The 18309-nt window shown below is 37.4% G+C and overlaps 3 protein-coding genes across 17 annotated transcripts in view; all 3 read right to left on the minus strand.

Moving 5' to 3' along the window:
* Positions 1-300: 300 nt before the first annotated feature.
* On the minus strand, positions 301-1268 carry LOC147644206 (protein Turandot M-like). The gene is made up of 2 exons (XM_086829577.1): positions 1019-1268; positions 301-957 (listed from the first exon to the last, which is right to left on the minus strand). The coding sequence occupies exons 1-2, from the start codon at positions 1039-1041 to the stop codon at positions 558-560; spliced, it is 423 nt and encodes a 140-aa protein (XP_086685703.1). The 5' UTR covers positions 1042-1268; the 3' UTR covers positions 301-557.
* A 317-nt stretch (positions 1269-1585) lies between these two features.
* Positions 1586-2585, minus strand: LOC110188858 (protein Turandot M-like). The gene is made up of 2 exons (XM_020958764.2): positions 2131-2585; positions 1586-2067 (listed from the first exon to the last, which is right to left on the minus strand). The coding sequence occupies exons 1-2, from the start codon at positions 2151-2153 to the stop codon at positions 1704-1706; spliced, it is 387 nt and encodes a 128-aa protein (XP_020814423.1). The 5' UTR covers positions 2154-2585; the 3' UTR covers positions 1586-1703.
* Positions 2562-18309, minus strand: part of msn (serine/threonine-protein kinase msn) — a 40503-nt gene continuing 24755 nt past the window's right edge. For 2 of the 15 annotated variants that reach the window (XM_086829567.1, XM_086829568.1), the window contains exons 4-19: positions 17425-17869; positions 17111-17353; positions 16368-16879; positions 16129-16302; positions 15489-15509; positions 14214-14506; positions 12859-12997; positions 10155-11072; positions 8070-8255; positions 5567-6220; positions 5348-5503; positions 5108-5275; positions 4896-5045; positions 4700-4834; positions 4559-4633; positions 2562-4487 (exon numbers count right to left, since the gene is read on the minus strand). In XM_086829567.1, the coding sequence (XP_086685693.1) occupies positions 4314-4487; positions 4559-4633; positions 4700-4834; positions 4896-5045; positions 5108-5275; positions 5348-5503; positions 5567-6220; positions 8070-8255; positions 10155-11072; positions 12859-12997; positions 14214-14506; positions 15489-15509; positions 16129-16302; positions 16368-16879; positions 17111-17353; positions 17425-17869 (4443 nt within the window). In that variant the 3' untranslated portion in view covers positions 2562-4313. Of the gene's footprint in view, positions 4488-4558; positions 4634-4699; positions 4835-4895; positions 5046-5107; positions 5276-5347; positions 5504-5566; positions 6221-8069; positions 8256-10154; positions 11073-12858; positions 12998-14213; positions 14567-15488; positions 15510-16128; positions 16303-16367; positions 16880-17110; positions 17354-17424; positions 17870-18309 lie in introns of all 15 variants that reach the window. The other 13 variants (XM_086829565.1, XM_086829566.1, XM_086829569.1 and 10 more) reach the window with 10 other exon arrangements.

Genomic DNA, 18309 nt, shown 5'->3' on the forward strand with positions numbered 1-18309 from the left:
GTAAAAGAGCAAAGTAAACTATTCTGAATTAAAATATATGTTTTATAGAATTGCAGGGTATTATAATATTATTCAGAAGCATCAAACGCTCTGAAAGAGTCATTTCCGACCATATAAACCATATAAATACTTGATCAGTATCAACAGGAGAATCTTCTAGCCATTTCCGGTTTCGTTGTTTAGAGCTTTGATTTGTCAATAATAATAATAAATTGATAAATTTAAAGAATGTAAGTATATCAAGTTTTCTTCTGGGCAAAGAATTCCCAAAAGGCCAATGATCGTTTAAACTCTTGGATATTCCGATTTTTAATTTAAATCTTTATTAAATAATAATAATAAATTGGAAATTAATATTTGATTAATATAACAAAGTCTTTTATTTATTTATACGGGGTTATAGTAATAAAATTTTCTTAAATAGAGATTTATTTTTAAAAATTATTATATAAAGAGAACAACTTGCGAACTCGCAGATCATTAAAATGTTATTATTATTTATTATTACAACAACGCCATAGTTATAATGTAACATACAATAACATTGGAGCTGTTACTTAAAATCCCTCAAGAGATCTCTTTTCTTTTGTTTCCATCGCTTTGGTAATACCCTGTTTACCGGCTTCGACAAGCAGTGGTATAACGATTTTCTCAAATAGTTTTTTAAAGAACTTTGAGTTGCCCCCACCTTGGGACGGGACACCATCCACCAAAATTTCGTTGGCCTTTTCCTGCTTATATTGCCTCACCGCATCATCTGATTGTAACCGAAGTATGGGTGTAAGATTAAGAAGATGGGAGTTCTTCTCAAGGAAGTGTACCAAAAAAGGTACATTTCTTTCTTTGACGAATTCATGAACCCAAGGACTTCCATAAATATTCATCAACCGTGTCCTTTCAGATTCAATGTCGGCACTGGCTGTCCACATAAAGCTTGCGAAGATGACTATAAGGCAGCTAAGGAATAATAATTAGGAATTTAGGGAATCAGTGTAAATTTAATAATAAGTTAGCTTACTTCAAATATATTGTTGAATTCATCGTATGGCTAAAGCTCTCGATTTGATTTAAAGTCGAAACTAATAGCTGGTCCCATGGGAGCTCCCTTTTTATAGGGGCTCGAGCTCTTATCAATACTTCTTTCAGATCTGGGTCAGTGGTAATTCCATAGTATTTCTTATTTATAATTAATGTTTTTCTTCAAGAAATCGTAATCGAAGTGATTGTTTTTTTTCTATTTAACTCGTTAGTATTATTATACCCTAGCATGAGTATTATAATTTTAATCAAAAGCTTGCAACGCAGTGAAGGAGTCTTTCCGACCCTATAAATAATATATATTCTTGATCAGCATCAACAGCCGAGTCGAACTAGCCATGTTTTGTAGAACAAAAAAAATTTTTTTAATTTTTTGAAAAATTTTAAGTTAAAATTGTCAAAATTTGACAAAAATTTTAAATTTTTTAAATTTCAAAACTCAATATTCAGAATTGTAAACCCTATAAAAAATTAGCACAGAAAATCTTTTCGAATTGAATTTAACAAACGTTGATTTACCCCAAAATTTAGCATATAAAAATATCGATTCTTGCAAATATTACCTTCAATCATTTATTAAATGTTGCAATTATTCTCAAAAATTTGAAGGATAAGAATAATTGTAATATTATCATTAACAAAAGTATTATGCTTCTGAAAAGCAATTAGGAGATTGCTTTGCTGATTCCCTCAGCGGCAGCTTCGATGCCAATATCTACAAGAATCCCTATTAGAATTGATGAAAGGAAACCACCTTGAGGTGGCGCACCGTCCACTAAAGGTTGATTGGCTTTTTCCTCCTTATATTTGCCCACTGCATCGGTAACACGTGTACGCAGTTCGGGGGTCATCTGGATATTACCGGAGTACTTGTCAAGAAAGTGCGCCAGAAACTCGGCATTCCTTATCTTGGTGGCCTTATCCACACCCGGATTTCCGTAGATTTGAATCACACGCGCCTTTTCAGATTCAAAGTCTCCTTCGGCATGGGCAGTCCACACAGAGCATCCGATGAGGACCACCAGGCACCTAAGGAGAAATTATCAAGGATTAAAGGATGCAACACTAAATTATAATAATTTTGAAACTTACCCAAGGTAAAGAATCGGATTCATTTTGAGTTGATTAGGTTATTAGTTGAACTAAATGCAAAGCCCTCCGAATACAGTGTTTATATAGGGGCTCTGGCTGTTGATGCATCATTGATTTATTTGATTAATTTGTTCCACAATAATTTTATACTGAATTAACCTGTGACATATTTCTAGGAATTGATAATAGTTTTGATAAGGCAATTGCAAATATATAACTATTTCTAAGCCAGCTTTCTTTACATAACTTTTCCTAATAACCTTATCACACATTTCCAATTACTTTCCAAACTAAAACAAATCGAATTATTTGTTGAATCAGTAAAAACAAACTATAATTGATTGTAAATTTTCTTCGGAAAAATATTAAAATCATATGCCTCAAAGCTAATATCAATCCCCACCTCCCAATGATAATAAACCCATATTACATTTATTTTTTTGTTTGTTTTTTTAATTTTGAGATTATATATATATAATAATTAGATTTACATTCATTTCTGTATCATTTTACTTGTTTTATTTTAGAAATAAAGTAAGCATTTATTACTAATTCTTTTACTCTTCTTTTTTTTTCTTGTTTTAGATTTGCATTTTAGTGCACTTTTGTTTACCATTTTGCTTCGATGAACATTATTAAATACGGGGTATGGGGGCATACAATAATTTTATAAAACACAAAAACAAACAATATTTTAAACATACTTTTTTTTCCTTAATGAGACTTTTTTGTGTGTGTAGGGAGGGGTTGGTGTGTGTGTGTATATGGTGTGTGGAAAAGGAGGAGTGCTTGGGGACGACACAAAATAAGGCAGAATTAGTGTTCCAGTGTTTTTGATGGTTCGATATATAGAGATTTATAAATATTGCAACGTGACCACTTTTGATATCGAGAAAGCTTGTAAGAAACACAAGGAAAATGCACACAACAAGCGGAGATGAATGGTTCGGTTCGTTAATGGTTATCAAATTGTAACATGCTACGATTTTATAGAATTTTGGTTTACTCTCTTCCCTCATCAATTCATCGTTCATTCATTAATATTCATTCTCGTTTTTTTGTTTTGCTCTGTATAAAAGTTCAGTAAAAAATGCAGCTTAACTAGATTATCATCCACTTCGCTTTCTTGGTTTTTTATTTTTGTAATTAATTCCCTCCAATTTGTGGTTATCAAGGAGTATATCCCCTCTATAAACGTCATGCGGTGCGCGTTCATTTATTTCCATTAATTGTTGCAAGCTTGCTTGGTTTTTGCTTCCGTTTTTGTGTTGCTTTTCGGCTTTTATTTTACATTTAATCAATTATTTAATTGTTTACTTTTGTTTTTTGTATCACTTAGTTTTTACAATGGCGTTTTTTGTTTATGTGGGTTTTGTTTGCTTCGCTTATCCTTCTCCTTCTCCTTTCTCTTTCTCCTCCATAAAATGAGCGCTATTTCCTCTGCTCTGCACTAACACATGTGTGATCATTATCAGAAAAACGCACAAATAAATTCTATGTTTGATAATATCAAGAACAAAAACTAACTGCATATTGTTATTATTCCTATATTTATATACTTTATATATATATATGTATATGCGACGTTCTCTTCGATACATATACTCGTATGTTCTTGCTTTGTTTTCAACTTAAGTTTAACTTGTAAGCGAAATCATAATTATCGGAAAATCAACATACTTGAGACGACATTCGAAATGAATCTGGGATCATTTTTATGTAACGTCAATATACATACACCGAAAGGAATAAGGGATAAATTGCTTTTCTGCGGTTTCTGTTCTCTGTTCTCTTCAGATCTTACGAAAAACCTCGGCGAGTGAGCTTGCAATGTGTGTTCGTTTTGTCTCTCTAAATATTAAGTAGATTATTTTATATATATATATATATATATATATATATATATATATAGGCTCGTCGATTCCCTTCTGAGCTCTCTTAGCACATTTACTAATTGAAACGTTGTTGTTTGTCGTGGTGAATTTCATAAGCACTCTTCTTCACTTAAATCAGCTAATTATCTCTTCGTTATGTTGTGTGAGTGTGTTGTGTGTTCGCTTTTTAGATACTTTTCTTTTTTTGTTTTGCTTGTGTTTTTTTTTTTTTTTTGTGTAAAATAAGAAGAAAATGTTTATGGATTTGCCTAACTGCTGGGTTGAGCAAAAGGCTGCCAAGATCATCGATTACCAGTTGGCCATGCCCGGCTTGTTGAGCGTCATAAAGTAGATTTGACACGATGAAGCACCTTTGGCACTGCTGAAGAATACTTTGTCGTTGCGCTCGCAAAGGAATTTCAAGCGCTGCGCCTTCTTGTGCATGAACACACCATCCAAATGGCCGCTTTCAACGGAACGTATCTGGAAAAATGATAGGAAAACCACTCAAATAAATAAGAAATATATAGAATTTATTATTTTAAATCACTAACCTCTATTGCTTTATTGCCCCAACCCATAATTTGTCCCGTGCCAATATATGCCACTGAGGTGGGCATTTCGCCCCACTAAAAAATAAGAATAAACAATAATTAGCAACAATTATTTATAGAAAGAGTTTACAAATGACTTGCCTGCAGCACAATATTCTTGGACACACGACCCACAGTGTTGACATAGACGCCTTCATTGTCGTAGCAGAGCAGCAGTTGCATGCCATTTGAGTTTGGAAGCGCCACAATACAGTGCGGAATGATTGCACCCTGAGTCTGCATGAATTAATTATGAATTAATAATAATAATTTATAATCAATAACTCACACAACTTACATGCTTGGGAAGATAGATATCGTATACTTCAGCTGAATCTAAATCAACCGCATGGAAACCCTCGGCGGAGCCATAGATCACTTTCAGTCTCGATTGATCCTCAATTGTTAGATCGACCAAAAGGGGGCGATGTTCCAATTCACCAAAATTCTTTAAATTACAATAACAATAATAGTTAAACCTCATCATGGAAGAATGTATCCAAGTCTTACCTTAAATGCCATAAATTTGTGATATGGTTTGGGTGCCCATGCATAAATTTCAATCGAGTCTTTTAATGCAATCACTAGGAACTTAATCCTCTCGTATTTGACAATCTTAAAATGTACAGCACCTTGGAGATCACCAACGTTAATCCAACCATTGCGTCGTTCCACTTGCTGCATTAATTTGGTATACGTATTATTAATTAGATGCTGCATTAATTAGTTATTTAAATTCCAAGTACTCACGTCGGACAGTCCATCGGTTCTTAAGATCTTCGACTTGAGCCAGGACAAGTAGTAGACGCGCACGCGATTTTTCTTTCCGGATATGGTGACCAATATATTCTGGCCCTCTAGCACCTCCATTTGCTGGAAACGACGTCGCGAAATGAGCTGGTAGACCTGTTGGTGGGAATGTAATTAGTATTTTCTTTAAAAACATATAAGGAACTTGAACAATCTTACCTTCCCCTGTCCAGATCGATCCAGCAACATTAAACCATTCTCCGTTCCGATCAGCAGATTAACTCCCCAAAGCGCCGCACACAGAATCTCCGAGTTGAAACGCTTCTTATACTTACGGATCTCGGGCGTATCATTGGCCGCCTCATGCGAGGTGGGCGTCACATTGACATTGACATGGGACTCGCGACGCGATGGACCGGAGCCGCCGGCACCGAAGCCGAAGGTCAGGAAGCTGCGTTGCTTCTGTTGCAGGGCATACGCGTGCGGCGGTAGCGGTGTATTGTTGGCATTGGCATTAGAATTGGAGATCGAGAGCGAGGCCGAGGACGTTGAGGAGCAGGGCGTCAAGTGGTGTAGGTTCGCGGAGGAGGAAGAAGCAGATTTGTGCAAGAGATTAGTAATACTGCTGGAGGAGCGCGTCTTGCTGATTGAATTCTTTGGCGAATTCTGGCGTGAATTCGATGAGGACGAGGCGAGCGATATCGTCGATTGTGGCGAGTGATTATTACTGCTAATAATCACGCCCCCAAGAACGGTACCGCCCCCCAAGCCGAGACCGCCTAGAGCGCCGACACTGCCGCTGCCGCTTCCGCTGCTAGCGATAAAGGATTTCGATGGCGTGGAATGCACGGATGAGCTAATGGCCGCCTGATACTGTTATCGATTTTCGTTTCGATTATTTCGATTATTCGTTTTGTTTGTTGTTTTATTATTTGATTTGTTTGGTTTTTTTTGTTTTGTGGGGTTTTTGGTTTTTATTTTATAAATATATATAGAGAAAAAGAAAATAGAAAAAGTGCAAGAAAAAATGTCAATTAGTCTTGAGATTTTCAACTAAAAACTAAATAAATTAAATAATTTATACATGCTGGGGTTTTTTTTTTTGGTTGTGTGTAGTGCATAGTGAGGGCATTATTATAGAGTGTGTAGTGTGTGTTTTTTTGTTAAGTGCAAAATGCTTAAATTATAATCAAAAGTGTGTGTTTAGCCAAAACTCATTCATTGATTTGTTAACAGTGTATGTAAAATGTTGAAAATGTGTTAGAAAAAAACAAATAAATAATATAGACATGTGTTTAGTCTTTCCCTTGAAGGCCAATGATTTAATTATATAGAAAATACATTACAAATTACACTGGTCAACTGTAAAAATTCAAGTTTATAGTTAAGTTATCAAGTTGACTAGAGTTTTGTGTAAAAAAAACATTAAAAATATTTTGGAATATTTTCCTAAAGTGTTTTTTGTATGTGTGTGTGTATATAGTGTGTGGGAAGATGAGACTGTAACCATTATAGGTGAAATATGTTAGTTAAAGTTGACATTAAGATTGAACTGCTATACAACGCAGAAGACAGTGGATTGTATGGGATATACTCCTAGCAAACAAATTATAAAATGATCAACAGATGTCAAAGATTTCTTGATTTTATATACAGAGGAAAATATATGAATTGAAAGACATTCCTAGTGCTGGTATAATATAAAAGTGGAATGAAAGTGATCACAGGACGATTTCCTTATCCCATAACTTTAGAAAAACACATACAAAATGTGATGAAAGTGGGAGAGAGAGTATGTGAGAAAATTAAAAACTATACACAAAAGTATTTTCTTAATTTTTTTTTGTGGGGTAGTTGTTGGAATTTTCGGTTGGTTTTTATACAAGACAGAAAATTATACAAAATTAGGAGCGTTTTTTTGTCGAAGGATTTGGTTGGTTGTTTTGTTTATTCATACTTACTATTTGTAATGTTTTGTTTGTTTTTGTATTTGATTGGTAATTTTTGTAATTTGGTTAGAATATATCGTAGTGGCCATCAGCTCAAACGTTGCGGAAAGACAAAGCACAATTATAGAAGAAGAAATTTTTTGGTTTAAACATTTTGGTTCTGGTTTTTCTTTTTCAAATCATTTTTTTATTTTTTTGGTACATCATTTCATGCTTCATGCAATTATATATTTTCTGACCAATTCATTGTTTAACACTCTTCATAATGAACTTTGCACTCCACGTCAAAGAAATTGAATTGAAAATGTTTATTGCAGAGATACTCTTGTTTAGTCACATTTATAATTAGGGTTAGATATTGGGACTTTTGAATCAGGAAAAATCATAAAGTAATGTAAGGTAATTAAAGGTTCCTCAATGCATTTCGTTGTGAAGTACTTCAAATTATTACTCAGGTTAGTAATGATTGTTTAATCAATAAAGATAACCAAATGACTGATAATGATTCTATATATTTTCTTTATGATTCCGGAAGAACTTCAAGTCCTAGCCATGAATCCTAACGAATGACTCGCCGTGTGGCAATGAATTTCTGATTTCTACTCGAACAGAGACACAGTACAACGAATTATTATCACAAAGTAAATATATATAACGAAACAATAAACAAATAAAGCTCGAAAGTGGACGAACGAACACAAGGGTGTTACAAACGGGAAAAACACAATGAAAAATCGATTAAAACTGATAAATGGCATGTGATACACACTCACCTCCTCACTGGATGATTTATCGTGGCGCGGTGGCGTTGCCGGCGATGCCTGGCTGAGCAGATCGGGCAGGACGCTGCTGGTCCTGGTTCCAGGAGTCCCTAAACCATCGGCTCCCACACCGCCGCTGCTGCCGCTGACGCCTCCGCCTCCAACGCCGCTTCCACCGCCGCCGCCTCCTCCACGATTCTGTTTTGGGAGCGAAAAAAAGGGAACAGTATTATGAAGGTTTCCTTTTTCTTGTTTTGTAACCAAATTTATAATGAAATTAATAAGGAAAACGAGTAGGTGGAACAGAGAGAGACAGTATGGGTTATAGAATGGAGGAGGAGAAACGGAAAGTAACAAACGTAATGAGATTCAAGGAACGTACAAGAAAAAACATAAAGATTTATAAAGATTCAAGGAGCAGCAGCACAAAATATAAATATGAATGCCAATGAGACACATTTTGAGGTTGTTGTTTCCTATATGGATGATGATCCCGACACTACAAAAGCCTTGTGGTTTTTACTGGTCTCCTCGTATTCGATATACATTTAAATACATATACAGATAGTGGTGTGTATTTGGTGTGTATCCTTGAGCTTATAAACTATCACATTTAATTATCAAGTCTTTCATGTCTTCTTAATGTTTTCAAAATTGTTTTAAAGCTAACAACTAAACTTAAACTAAATAATTAGCAAAACACAGCAACTTCAGCAGGCAAAACGTGAGCTCAAGTTGCAAATAAACACTCTCGCGATTCATTTGATTTATTTATTTTCGTAATCAACTTTCCAAACCATCAAACTTTTCTAATTGATTTCGAATTGGTCTTTTTTTGTACAGAGTAAAAGCTTTAAAACAATTTTGAGCGAAAGCAAATATAGAGTTTTATATACAGAGATGATACACAGAGCGAGAGTTACAAAGGTTACATACGAGGCGGCAGAGAGATAGTTTCTAAAGTCTCTAGTTTATAATTAATCAAAATTAGCTAAGCTGATAAAAGTTTAATTAGTTACTGGTAAATGCTAAAAGCACCTTTACATAAGTCCGATATATTTTGCTGGGGATTTAGAATTCATTAAAATTGGTGTTTAAAAGATTTCGATTACTTGAAAATATTGTTTCATATCCCAGAATATATTCAGGATATTTCTTTATATATTTCCTTTAGTTTTTAGTAATGTCTTGCCCATTTATAATCTTTATAATCAGAAAATAATTTAGTGTTTTCCATCATTCTTTAGAAACCCAATTAAAATGTATTTATAATTAAAATATCTACTTTTATTATAGCACTAAATCATATATAGCCGTTTAATCGATCACTGGGAGAACTGCCTTCAAATCGTAAAGTTTCATCGCCACCGTTATTAACATATAAACAAGAAGTTTAGGATAGCTTTAACCTGAACTACTACAAGTATTAAAACTTGATCTCATTAGCATTCGATTCGATACTTTTGCTTTGTTTTCTGTTTTATTTTTTCGGGGGACATTATAGAGTTATTATATACAGATGTTCTACCGATTGGCTTTTGTTAATCACAGAGTTCTTAAGCGTTTTATAGAGAGAGCGAGCGTAGCGTAGACTTAATTAAGGTTGCGATTAGCTTAGTTCCTAAGAGATGGCGTTTAAATAAATGAGAATGCAATTAAATAATTAGGAATTAACCAAAATGAAACCAAAAGAGAAACATGCTCAAGCAATGAAAGAAATATTTAAATACACAGGTGATGTATGCTTTCCCTCAGATATTTAGTATTTTTTGTTACATTTCCAGCTTTTTGTTTTATTTACGAGCCGTTAGTTTAATGTTTATTAACAATGCGTGGTGTGTGCGTGTGAGGTGTGTGTGTAAATGGTAAATTTCAACATTTTGTTGCCTTTGGTTTTTTTTTTAGGTAGTTTGGGTTTGGTTTATGTTTCTGGCGCCAAGACAAAACACATTTAAATGGAATAACATTTGTTTTTTGCAATACTTTTTTTTTTGTATGGTGAGTTTTATGTTTTCGCAGCATTTTTGGAATAAAATGTTTGCCTCTCTCGGTTGTAGTTGTTCTTGTTGTTGTTTTGTGCGAGCTGAGAACGTTTACCTGCTGCTGTTGCTGTTGCTGCTGCTGCTGCTGCAGTTGCTGCTGCTGCTGCTGCTGTTGCTGCTGCTGCTGCAGTTGCTGCTGTTGCCGCTGGGCACGAACTGCAGCATTCTGCAGCACAATCACGGATTCAGTCTTTTCGCGACGCGGTCGCAGGAAGTTGAAGCTGGCCAAGGATTTGGAAGCCTTGGGTGCAGCTCCCTTGGCTGTTGGAGCTGCTGGCGTGGCTGCAGCATTCTCCTTTTGGTTCTTGTTGCTGTTGCTGCTGCTGATGCTGCTGCTTGTGAGGCTGCTGTTGTAAATGCTGTTCCTTTGGTACATGGCACTGGCTCTAGCTGGCTGTTGCTGCTGCTGATTGGATCCTGTTACCGTTCCCGTACCCAATCCAGAGCCGGAAGTGGTGCCTCCACTCAGCACCGCCGAGTGGCGCTTGGTCAGCGGAAAGAAGTCCGAATTCTCGCGCCGAAAACCTCGGACAAAGTTCATCGGTAGCTTGGAGTCGGAATCCTGACGCTTGTGCGCTTGTATGGAACTGGAACTGGAACTTGGCCCCTGATCTTTGGCAATACTTTGGCTGGCACTCGTCTCGGCGCCCTTCAACGGCTGATAGCCACGTGGCACTGGTCTCGTTATGGCCTCCGCCACACTGGCCCGCTGCAGCTTTGTGTCCACTTTGAGTGTGCTCAGCTGCGAGCTCCTGCTCAGGCTGGCCGTGGTCGTGGGGCTACTGTTCTCGCTTCCACGATTGCTATTACCTTTCGGTCCATTGGCATTCTTGGGGAAGAAGCGATCAAAGTCCCAATCTCTCAGCAGACGAGAGTCCTGGTCACCGCGGACACGCGATGAGGGCGGTGTTACATTGGCATGTGAAGTCGAGGCGGACTTTTGCAGGCGATTAATGTTGTTCTGCTCTAGTTTCTATTTGTGTGTGTGTTCGATCGGTTTCATTTCAGGATATTCAGGATTTTCAGGATTTGATTTGGTTTGTATTGATTTTCAGGGAGGAGTAGTTGTTGTTGTTGTTGTTGTTTGTTGTTGTTGTTGTTTGTGAGTACGCAGCAAGAGAAGAATTGTGTTAAGTTTTTTGGTCGGATTTTTTGCATACTTAGAGAAAGGCATTCTAAATACACTGAACAACAATAAATTAGATATTAACATCAAAGCCACAAGAGATAATTTAAGAGATTGTGAAAATGATCTTCTTATAGGTTGTTTAAATTTAAAGCAGTCAATCATTTCATTGTGTTCTATATCAAAAATCAAACTCTTAAGACCAAAAAGTAAACAAGTCTTGCTTTATTTTATACTTTTGGATATACTTTTAACCTGAACGTCAAATGAAAAGTGTATAAAACCTATATGAAAGCACAGATAACTGACATCTAAGCTTGTAATATTGTAAAATTTATTAAAATTTATAACAATGTTGACATTTTTCTTTTTATATAAAAGTTGGTGTTAAATTTTGACGTTAAGATTGTTGTTGAAACTCGACTTAATATATAATTTTTGATATTTTTCCAAAAGTATAATATATTTAATATTATTATATGGTGATTCTTCAATTTTCGTTCTATTTATAATAACATTCAGGTTAAATTTACCAGTTACGATATTGATTTTCAATCAATTCTGCAAAAACTAAAACAATGAAATTTTTCCATCTTTAAATAAGCAATCAATAGATAAATCTATTTTCAGAACCTCTATATGATCCTTCATCTTGTGGTGTTGATAATAAATCCAATTTTTGTTGACCAGTGATTAAAGATAGTTGGGGATTCTTCTGCCACAAAAAAAACCCACCGCAGCATGGAAAGTTTTTCATGAATTCTGCTTCTTCTTCAATCCGGTCGCATATATATATATTATACTATATATGGGGTGTTTTGTGCATATAGTGCATATATATATAGTCATGTATGTACAATGTTTCGATCGTGTCAACACATTCTATGCATCAGTGCATTTATATATTCATATTCATATTCATATTCATATTCATACATAGATGCAACATCACACATGGCTCAAATCAAAAATATACACAAAGAGATTTTTTTATACAAAATCAAGAAAAGATGAAATCAAATTTGGAAAAGAAATTTACACAAAGAAGATAGTAAAATTCACGAAAAAGATTTCACACTGCTTACGCCATTAAGTTACTATTAAATTAAAATATAATCAAATATATCAAAATCAAGATTAATTCAAGTTCAAAATAAATTTAGTAAGAAAATCAAATTATATATATAAATATTTTAACGCATTTAATGCTTTTCATTTGCTAAAAGAGAACCACAACCAGTTTTAACTTAATCAATATTACGCGTTTTTTAATTTAGGTCTATTCTTTAGTTTTTTATTTTAATTATTTTATTTTTGAGGTGGCAGACCTTTAACCCTACAAAAGCTAAATTACAATTCTTTGTACAAATTGTCACCGCCGATTCCTTAAAATCAGCCGCCTAGACCTTCGAATATTATTATTATTTTGCATCTCATCAGTTGAAATTAAAAACAAAAAACTAAAAACAAGTCTGTCCAGGCAATGCACTTCAGAAGCTTTGGATTTTCTCAGAGAATGCAAATGCATGGACAGTGTGTAAACTAAACTAAAGATAGATTCATACGCATATATGTGAGGATAAAGAAGTTGATATCGAATCTGATGGAATATCTCAAGATAGAGCCTACTTACGCGCTTCATGATCAATGTGCGATCTCCGGCCTGATCGTCATCATCCGGCGTGGGGGGCAGTGGACGATTAGGCGGTCCTCCGCTGCCGTGGCTCAACGGCGTCGTATTGGCGTCCTCCGAAACTGGTCCCAAGCCAGGCCTATATGAAAATTCGGGTCTGAACATAACGAAAAACCAAAAAGCACAAAAAACAAACACAAATCGAAAACGAAAAAAGGGGCGGCAAATCGTTGTTGTTTTGGTGACAATGGAAATGATATGAGGAGTGGATTTAAGGTGTATCAGGTGTGGGTAAAGGTGGTAGGTAGGTCAATCAATGGAGTGTTTAAATGGGTGAGAGACAAGAATGTAGTGAAGTTAGGGTTAGTATTCAAAGAGATGAAGGTGTTCTTCTAATTGGGGACCGTAAATATTTATTTCAATACCTTTATAATAAGTCTTGAATAAAATGTAACACAAAATGTTACTCAAAAATAATAAAATTTAGTTTTTATAATAATGGGGTTTCTTAAGAACCCATAATTCCTTTCAAGCACTATACTTTTAAGGCCCTTTTTGGCTGTATTTTTATACCCTTGCAGGGTATTATAATTTTAGTCAGAAGAACAGTAACTATGATCAGTAAGTATCAATGATCATTGAGCAACTATGATCAGTAATTAACTATGAGCAGTTAGTATCTATGAACAATAAGTAACTATGAGCCGTGAATAACTATGATCAGTAAAAAACCATGATCAGTAAATATCTATGACCAGTAAGTATGTAAGTATGATCAGTTACTAACTTTGAACACTAATAAACAATGACTTGCAACTTTTGTAACACAACACATATCCGAGTCTTGGCAGGCAGCAGTCACTTCGTTCCGGGGATGTTAGAACCAGTTGGGAATCATAAGCACAGATGTGTGAGATTTGTTTTGGAACTAATTCAAGCTATTTGAATGAAACTATGGAGTTATTCTTCTATATAATTTGAGTAGTATATAAATCGGAGCATGGCGAATCGGTGGACTACATATATATAGCTGCTATACGAACGATCGGAAAATTAAAAAAAAAAACTATAACTTTTCCAGTTTTCAACCGATTTTCATCAAATTTAAGATATAGCCATTATATATTAATCTAGAATTTTGTAGAAAATACTATGAAAATCGGACTACTATATCTTATATCTGCCATACAAACGATCGTTAAAAAAAAAGAAAAATATATAATATTAAAGATTTCTATTTACGGTCCCCTGTTTTTTTTTTATTTTGTGAACTGTTGCATGTTGCATTTTTGATTTGTACAATTTTAATTGCTTTTGCAAACTGCCACGCCCCTTCTTTGTGTGCTCGTACTTACAGCGGCTTGGGTGGATCGCTGGCCAAGAGTGTGCCATCATTCCTGGCCCGATCATTGGGCTCATCCGGCTCACTGTCCGAATCGCTGCTATCCAGGGGATCCAATGGATTCACTGGCTGACCAAGATGATTGTTACCCTGCTGTGGCAGTGCTGCGGCTGGCTTTGACGATGAACCGCCGCCGGATGCGGAACCACTGGAAGACAGGCCGCTCGATTGGCGATTATTACGTGGCGGCGCCTCCGGTTGCGCCTGCTGCTGGGATCCCTGGATCCCGGCTGTCTGGGGCTGCGGCTGTTGGGAGGAGACCACGCCCAATTCATTTAATTGTGCTGCTAACACATCCAAATGATCCTACAGTTTTTACAATACATTTCGTTTTCGTTTTTTCAGGGACAAAGGAGGATTTTTGTGTGTGTTGTGTTGTGTTGTATTGTGTGTGTTTGGTGTTGTGTGTATTTTGTCGAGTGTAGTTTATAATTTGCACATTATACCACGGTAGTTTTTATATTTGTTGATCGGGTTTTTGATTGGGAGGGAACGAGAAGTAAGAGAGCATTAGATTGGTTTTCTTTCCTTATAGATAAAAAACAATCAGAAAACGCCAGGCGAACAAAAGTGTGTGAACTTGGAATCCAGAAAGATCAGCGTTACACAGAGAAACATTATTGGGTTAGAAAGTTTCGGTGGTTAGTTCTTATCTACTCGTCAGTTAGTTTGGAAAACATTCCCATTTCGGCATTTTACTTTGATTGTTGGTAATGGCATTAGAAATGCATCAATCAATGCTCCATATAAACATAGCAGCAGGAGATAGATATCAATCTACGCTTTTTAAGGGTTAGTCAAATGGGTTTCTCCGTATCATTAAGCTTTGAAAATTTAGTTTAGAAGTGTGGCACGTGCAAAAGGTGTATAATTTTGGGGTTTGAGAGTTATACAAAGGGGTTTTGGTGTACCTCCATTAGATTTGTACATTAATTTTGACTAAGTTCCAAAAGGGGGTTTTCAGGGGAGGATTTTTAAGAGGGTTACACATGGAAAACAATCGATATGAAGAGCATTGCAGGATTAAAAGGTGTTGGAGTATATATTATTGGAGTGTTGGAGTAAATATTATTTTTATATTTTCTTTAAAACTTTCTAGTTCTGCAACGCTCTTCATGTTTTGAATGTATGCAAACTTTATAGGATACAAAAGAACTCAAGCAAGTGAACAAAAAAAGAGAAATACAGATGCAAAACAGGCTTCAAAACTGAAAATCATAGGACATACCTCAGGTCTCCTTGGTGGTAACTGTTGTTGTAATTATTGTTGTAATTGTTGTTGTTGTTGTTGTAGTCATGATTGTTGTGTATTAAATTTCAAGTGTATTGTTCAAAGTGTCGTTCGAAAATCATACGTTGGATTATAACGGCGCAACGGGTTGATGTACACATGAGTCAAATCATAAATCGAGAGTTACACATATATATATATATATATAATATATATAGTATACAGGTTTATCAATGCATATATATGGTATATAAATATATATATTTATAGATTATATGTAGGCGCATATAACATGAAAATAAAAAAAAGAGATATATAAATTAGGATAAGATATGAATGGTATATCAACATTTACATGGCTTCACATATGGGCAACATAAAAATCTAACTACATTATCAACAGGGGGAGAGGCTACAATATATACGGGTGGCATACGGGGCTTGGGTTTAAGGGCATCCTTCACGTATAGATTTCCCCCCCTCAAACTCTCGAGAAGTCATTGCTCCAGAGACCTCCCCATGAGATCGGATTTCCCGATTGCCTTATCGGCCGTAGCCACCGCCTGGCCTCACAGAATTCTTTTTCTTATTTTCAGCCCTGCCCTCTTCTTGCCGCTAATCTTCGCCCGATACGCACCGATGGCTTGAAGTTATTCTGCGAGTTACGCTGCAGCTGCTGCGGCGTCTGTCCCGCCGGCTCCCCGCATTTGGGGGTCGGTGGCAATGGCCGATTGGCATGCGGCGGATCCGGCACCACGATCAGGCGCTGTGGCGGGCGTGCCGGCGGACCCAGTTCCTCGATCGGCTGGCGCTGTACGGGAAATATATATATATCTGATTTAAAATGTTCATTTTAAGGTTTTAGTTATCCCTTACCGATGGCGGTTTCTGCTGGCGATTGGCCTGTGGCTGCTGGGCCTGCGCCTGCTGCTGCTGCTGCTGGGCGGCCTGTGCCTGTTGCGCTGCATGGGCTGCCGCCGCCGCTGCTGCTGCGGCCTGTTGTTGCTGCTGCTGTTGCAACTGGGCCTGGGCCTGGGCGGCGGCATGTGCCGCTGCTGCCTGTGCCTGAGCCTGGGCCATCAGGTGATGTTGCTGCTGCTGCTCGGCGGCTATGCGACCCTCCTGGATCTGCTGGAAGTTGCGACGCAACGTATCGCCGCCCGGTGCCTGGACAATGGAGCTGTGCTCACCGGCCAGCTGCGGTTCGTCGTCGTCGTTGTCGGAGCCCGAGTAGCGATAATCCTCGCGTTCCTTCTCCTGCTTGCGCTTCTTGCAGCGATCGATGTGATCCTTCAGCTGGATGCGCACCTGGCGATCTGTGGGCTGGTCCTTGATGAAGGCATGCTTCAGCAGGTTCTCGGTGTAAGGCCGCTGGTGATAGTCCTTTACTGTATGTGGAGAAATAATAAAGATTAGTATGGTAATGTATTTTATAGACAATTTCATAATCAAGCTAAACATGATATGGTTTCTTTCTTCCGTAAGACAGTTTCTAAGAAAATTTAGGGTTTCGATAAGCAGCTCACTGCAATGGCAGCAATTTTCTCATTAATTTTGGACCCCACACCAGCTACCAGTGACCAGTTAACAATTCCATTGGATTGCATTCAATGACTCACCTAGCACCGTGTCAATGAAGCTTTGGAACTTCTTGGTCCACTTCTTCGATTTAAGTCGCGGCGGTGAATTGCGCGGAATCAGGAAGAGGGCTCGCATCGGATGCAGATCGCAAAGCGGTGGCTGTGACTCAGCCATCTCCAGGGCGGTGATGCCCAGCGACCACAGATCGGATCGGTTGTCGTATGTGGCATCGGGATTCTCGTCGCAGGCAATGACCTCGGGGGCCATCCAGTAGGGAGTACCTATATAGATGGAGAAAACGAAAGCCAGTTTAGCAGGTAGAGACAGGTGACTCATCGATATGAATACTCACCGATGAATGTGTTGCGCCGCCCTATCGTTCGATCCAGCTGAGCCGAGACACCGAAATCCACCAGCTTGACCTCTGCATTGTCCGTGAGTAGCACGTTTTGACCCTTGATATCGCGATGAATGACCTTGTTCGAGTGCAGGTAACTCAGGCCACGCAGGATTTCGCGGCAAATGTAGGCAATCCATTCCTCTTTTAAACTCTGACCCTTGGTGGACTTGACCAGGTCTGTGACTGAACCAGCACCGCAGTATTCCATCACCAGCCAAAGCTGATCATCTTTACCCGGCGGCGACTTTTTGATAAAGGCTCCATAATAGGTGGCAATGTTGCGATGATTCGAGTATTTCTTTAGCACATTGATCTCGAGCTTGATTTCCTCCTCCTCATCCTCGGTGACATCCATCACCTTTATGGCAGCCAATTGACCAGTCTTCGTGTGACGACCCTGTAATATTGAATAATGAAAGGGGATTTTAGTTAGTAAATCTGGAAGAATTGTATAAATAAGACAGTAAAAAATGCGGAAATACCTTAAGGCAGTATTTAGTTATATAGAAAAGTTAATTCAAGTTAATCTTGTGCACTGACCAATATTAAACTCATACTTGACATTTCCAGAACTCGGTTCATTGCGACATTGGTTCTGTTTAATGCACTTCAAGCTTCAGCAGCCTTCATTATGCACTTGACGACAACAAGACGATGGCGACCATGAAGGCATTGACTAGTGCAACGCTATATATATATATACTCTATATATTCTATATATTCTTATATAGTATTTACAAGTCCCTGCCCCCGTGACGCGTCAACAAACTGCGACGCATAAAAAGTGATTAAGTAAACAAAAGCCGCCTGCCTGCCACAACAACCTCAACCTCAACA

This window comes from Drosophila serrata, unplaced genomic scaffold (assembly GCF_035046125.1).
Source record: "Drosophila serrata isolate PLE 108 unplaced genomic scaffold, ASM3504612v1 contig_217, whole genome shotgun sequence".
NCBI lineage: Eukaryota > Metazoa > Arthropoda > Insecta > Diptera > Drosophilidae > Drosophila > Drosophila serrata.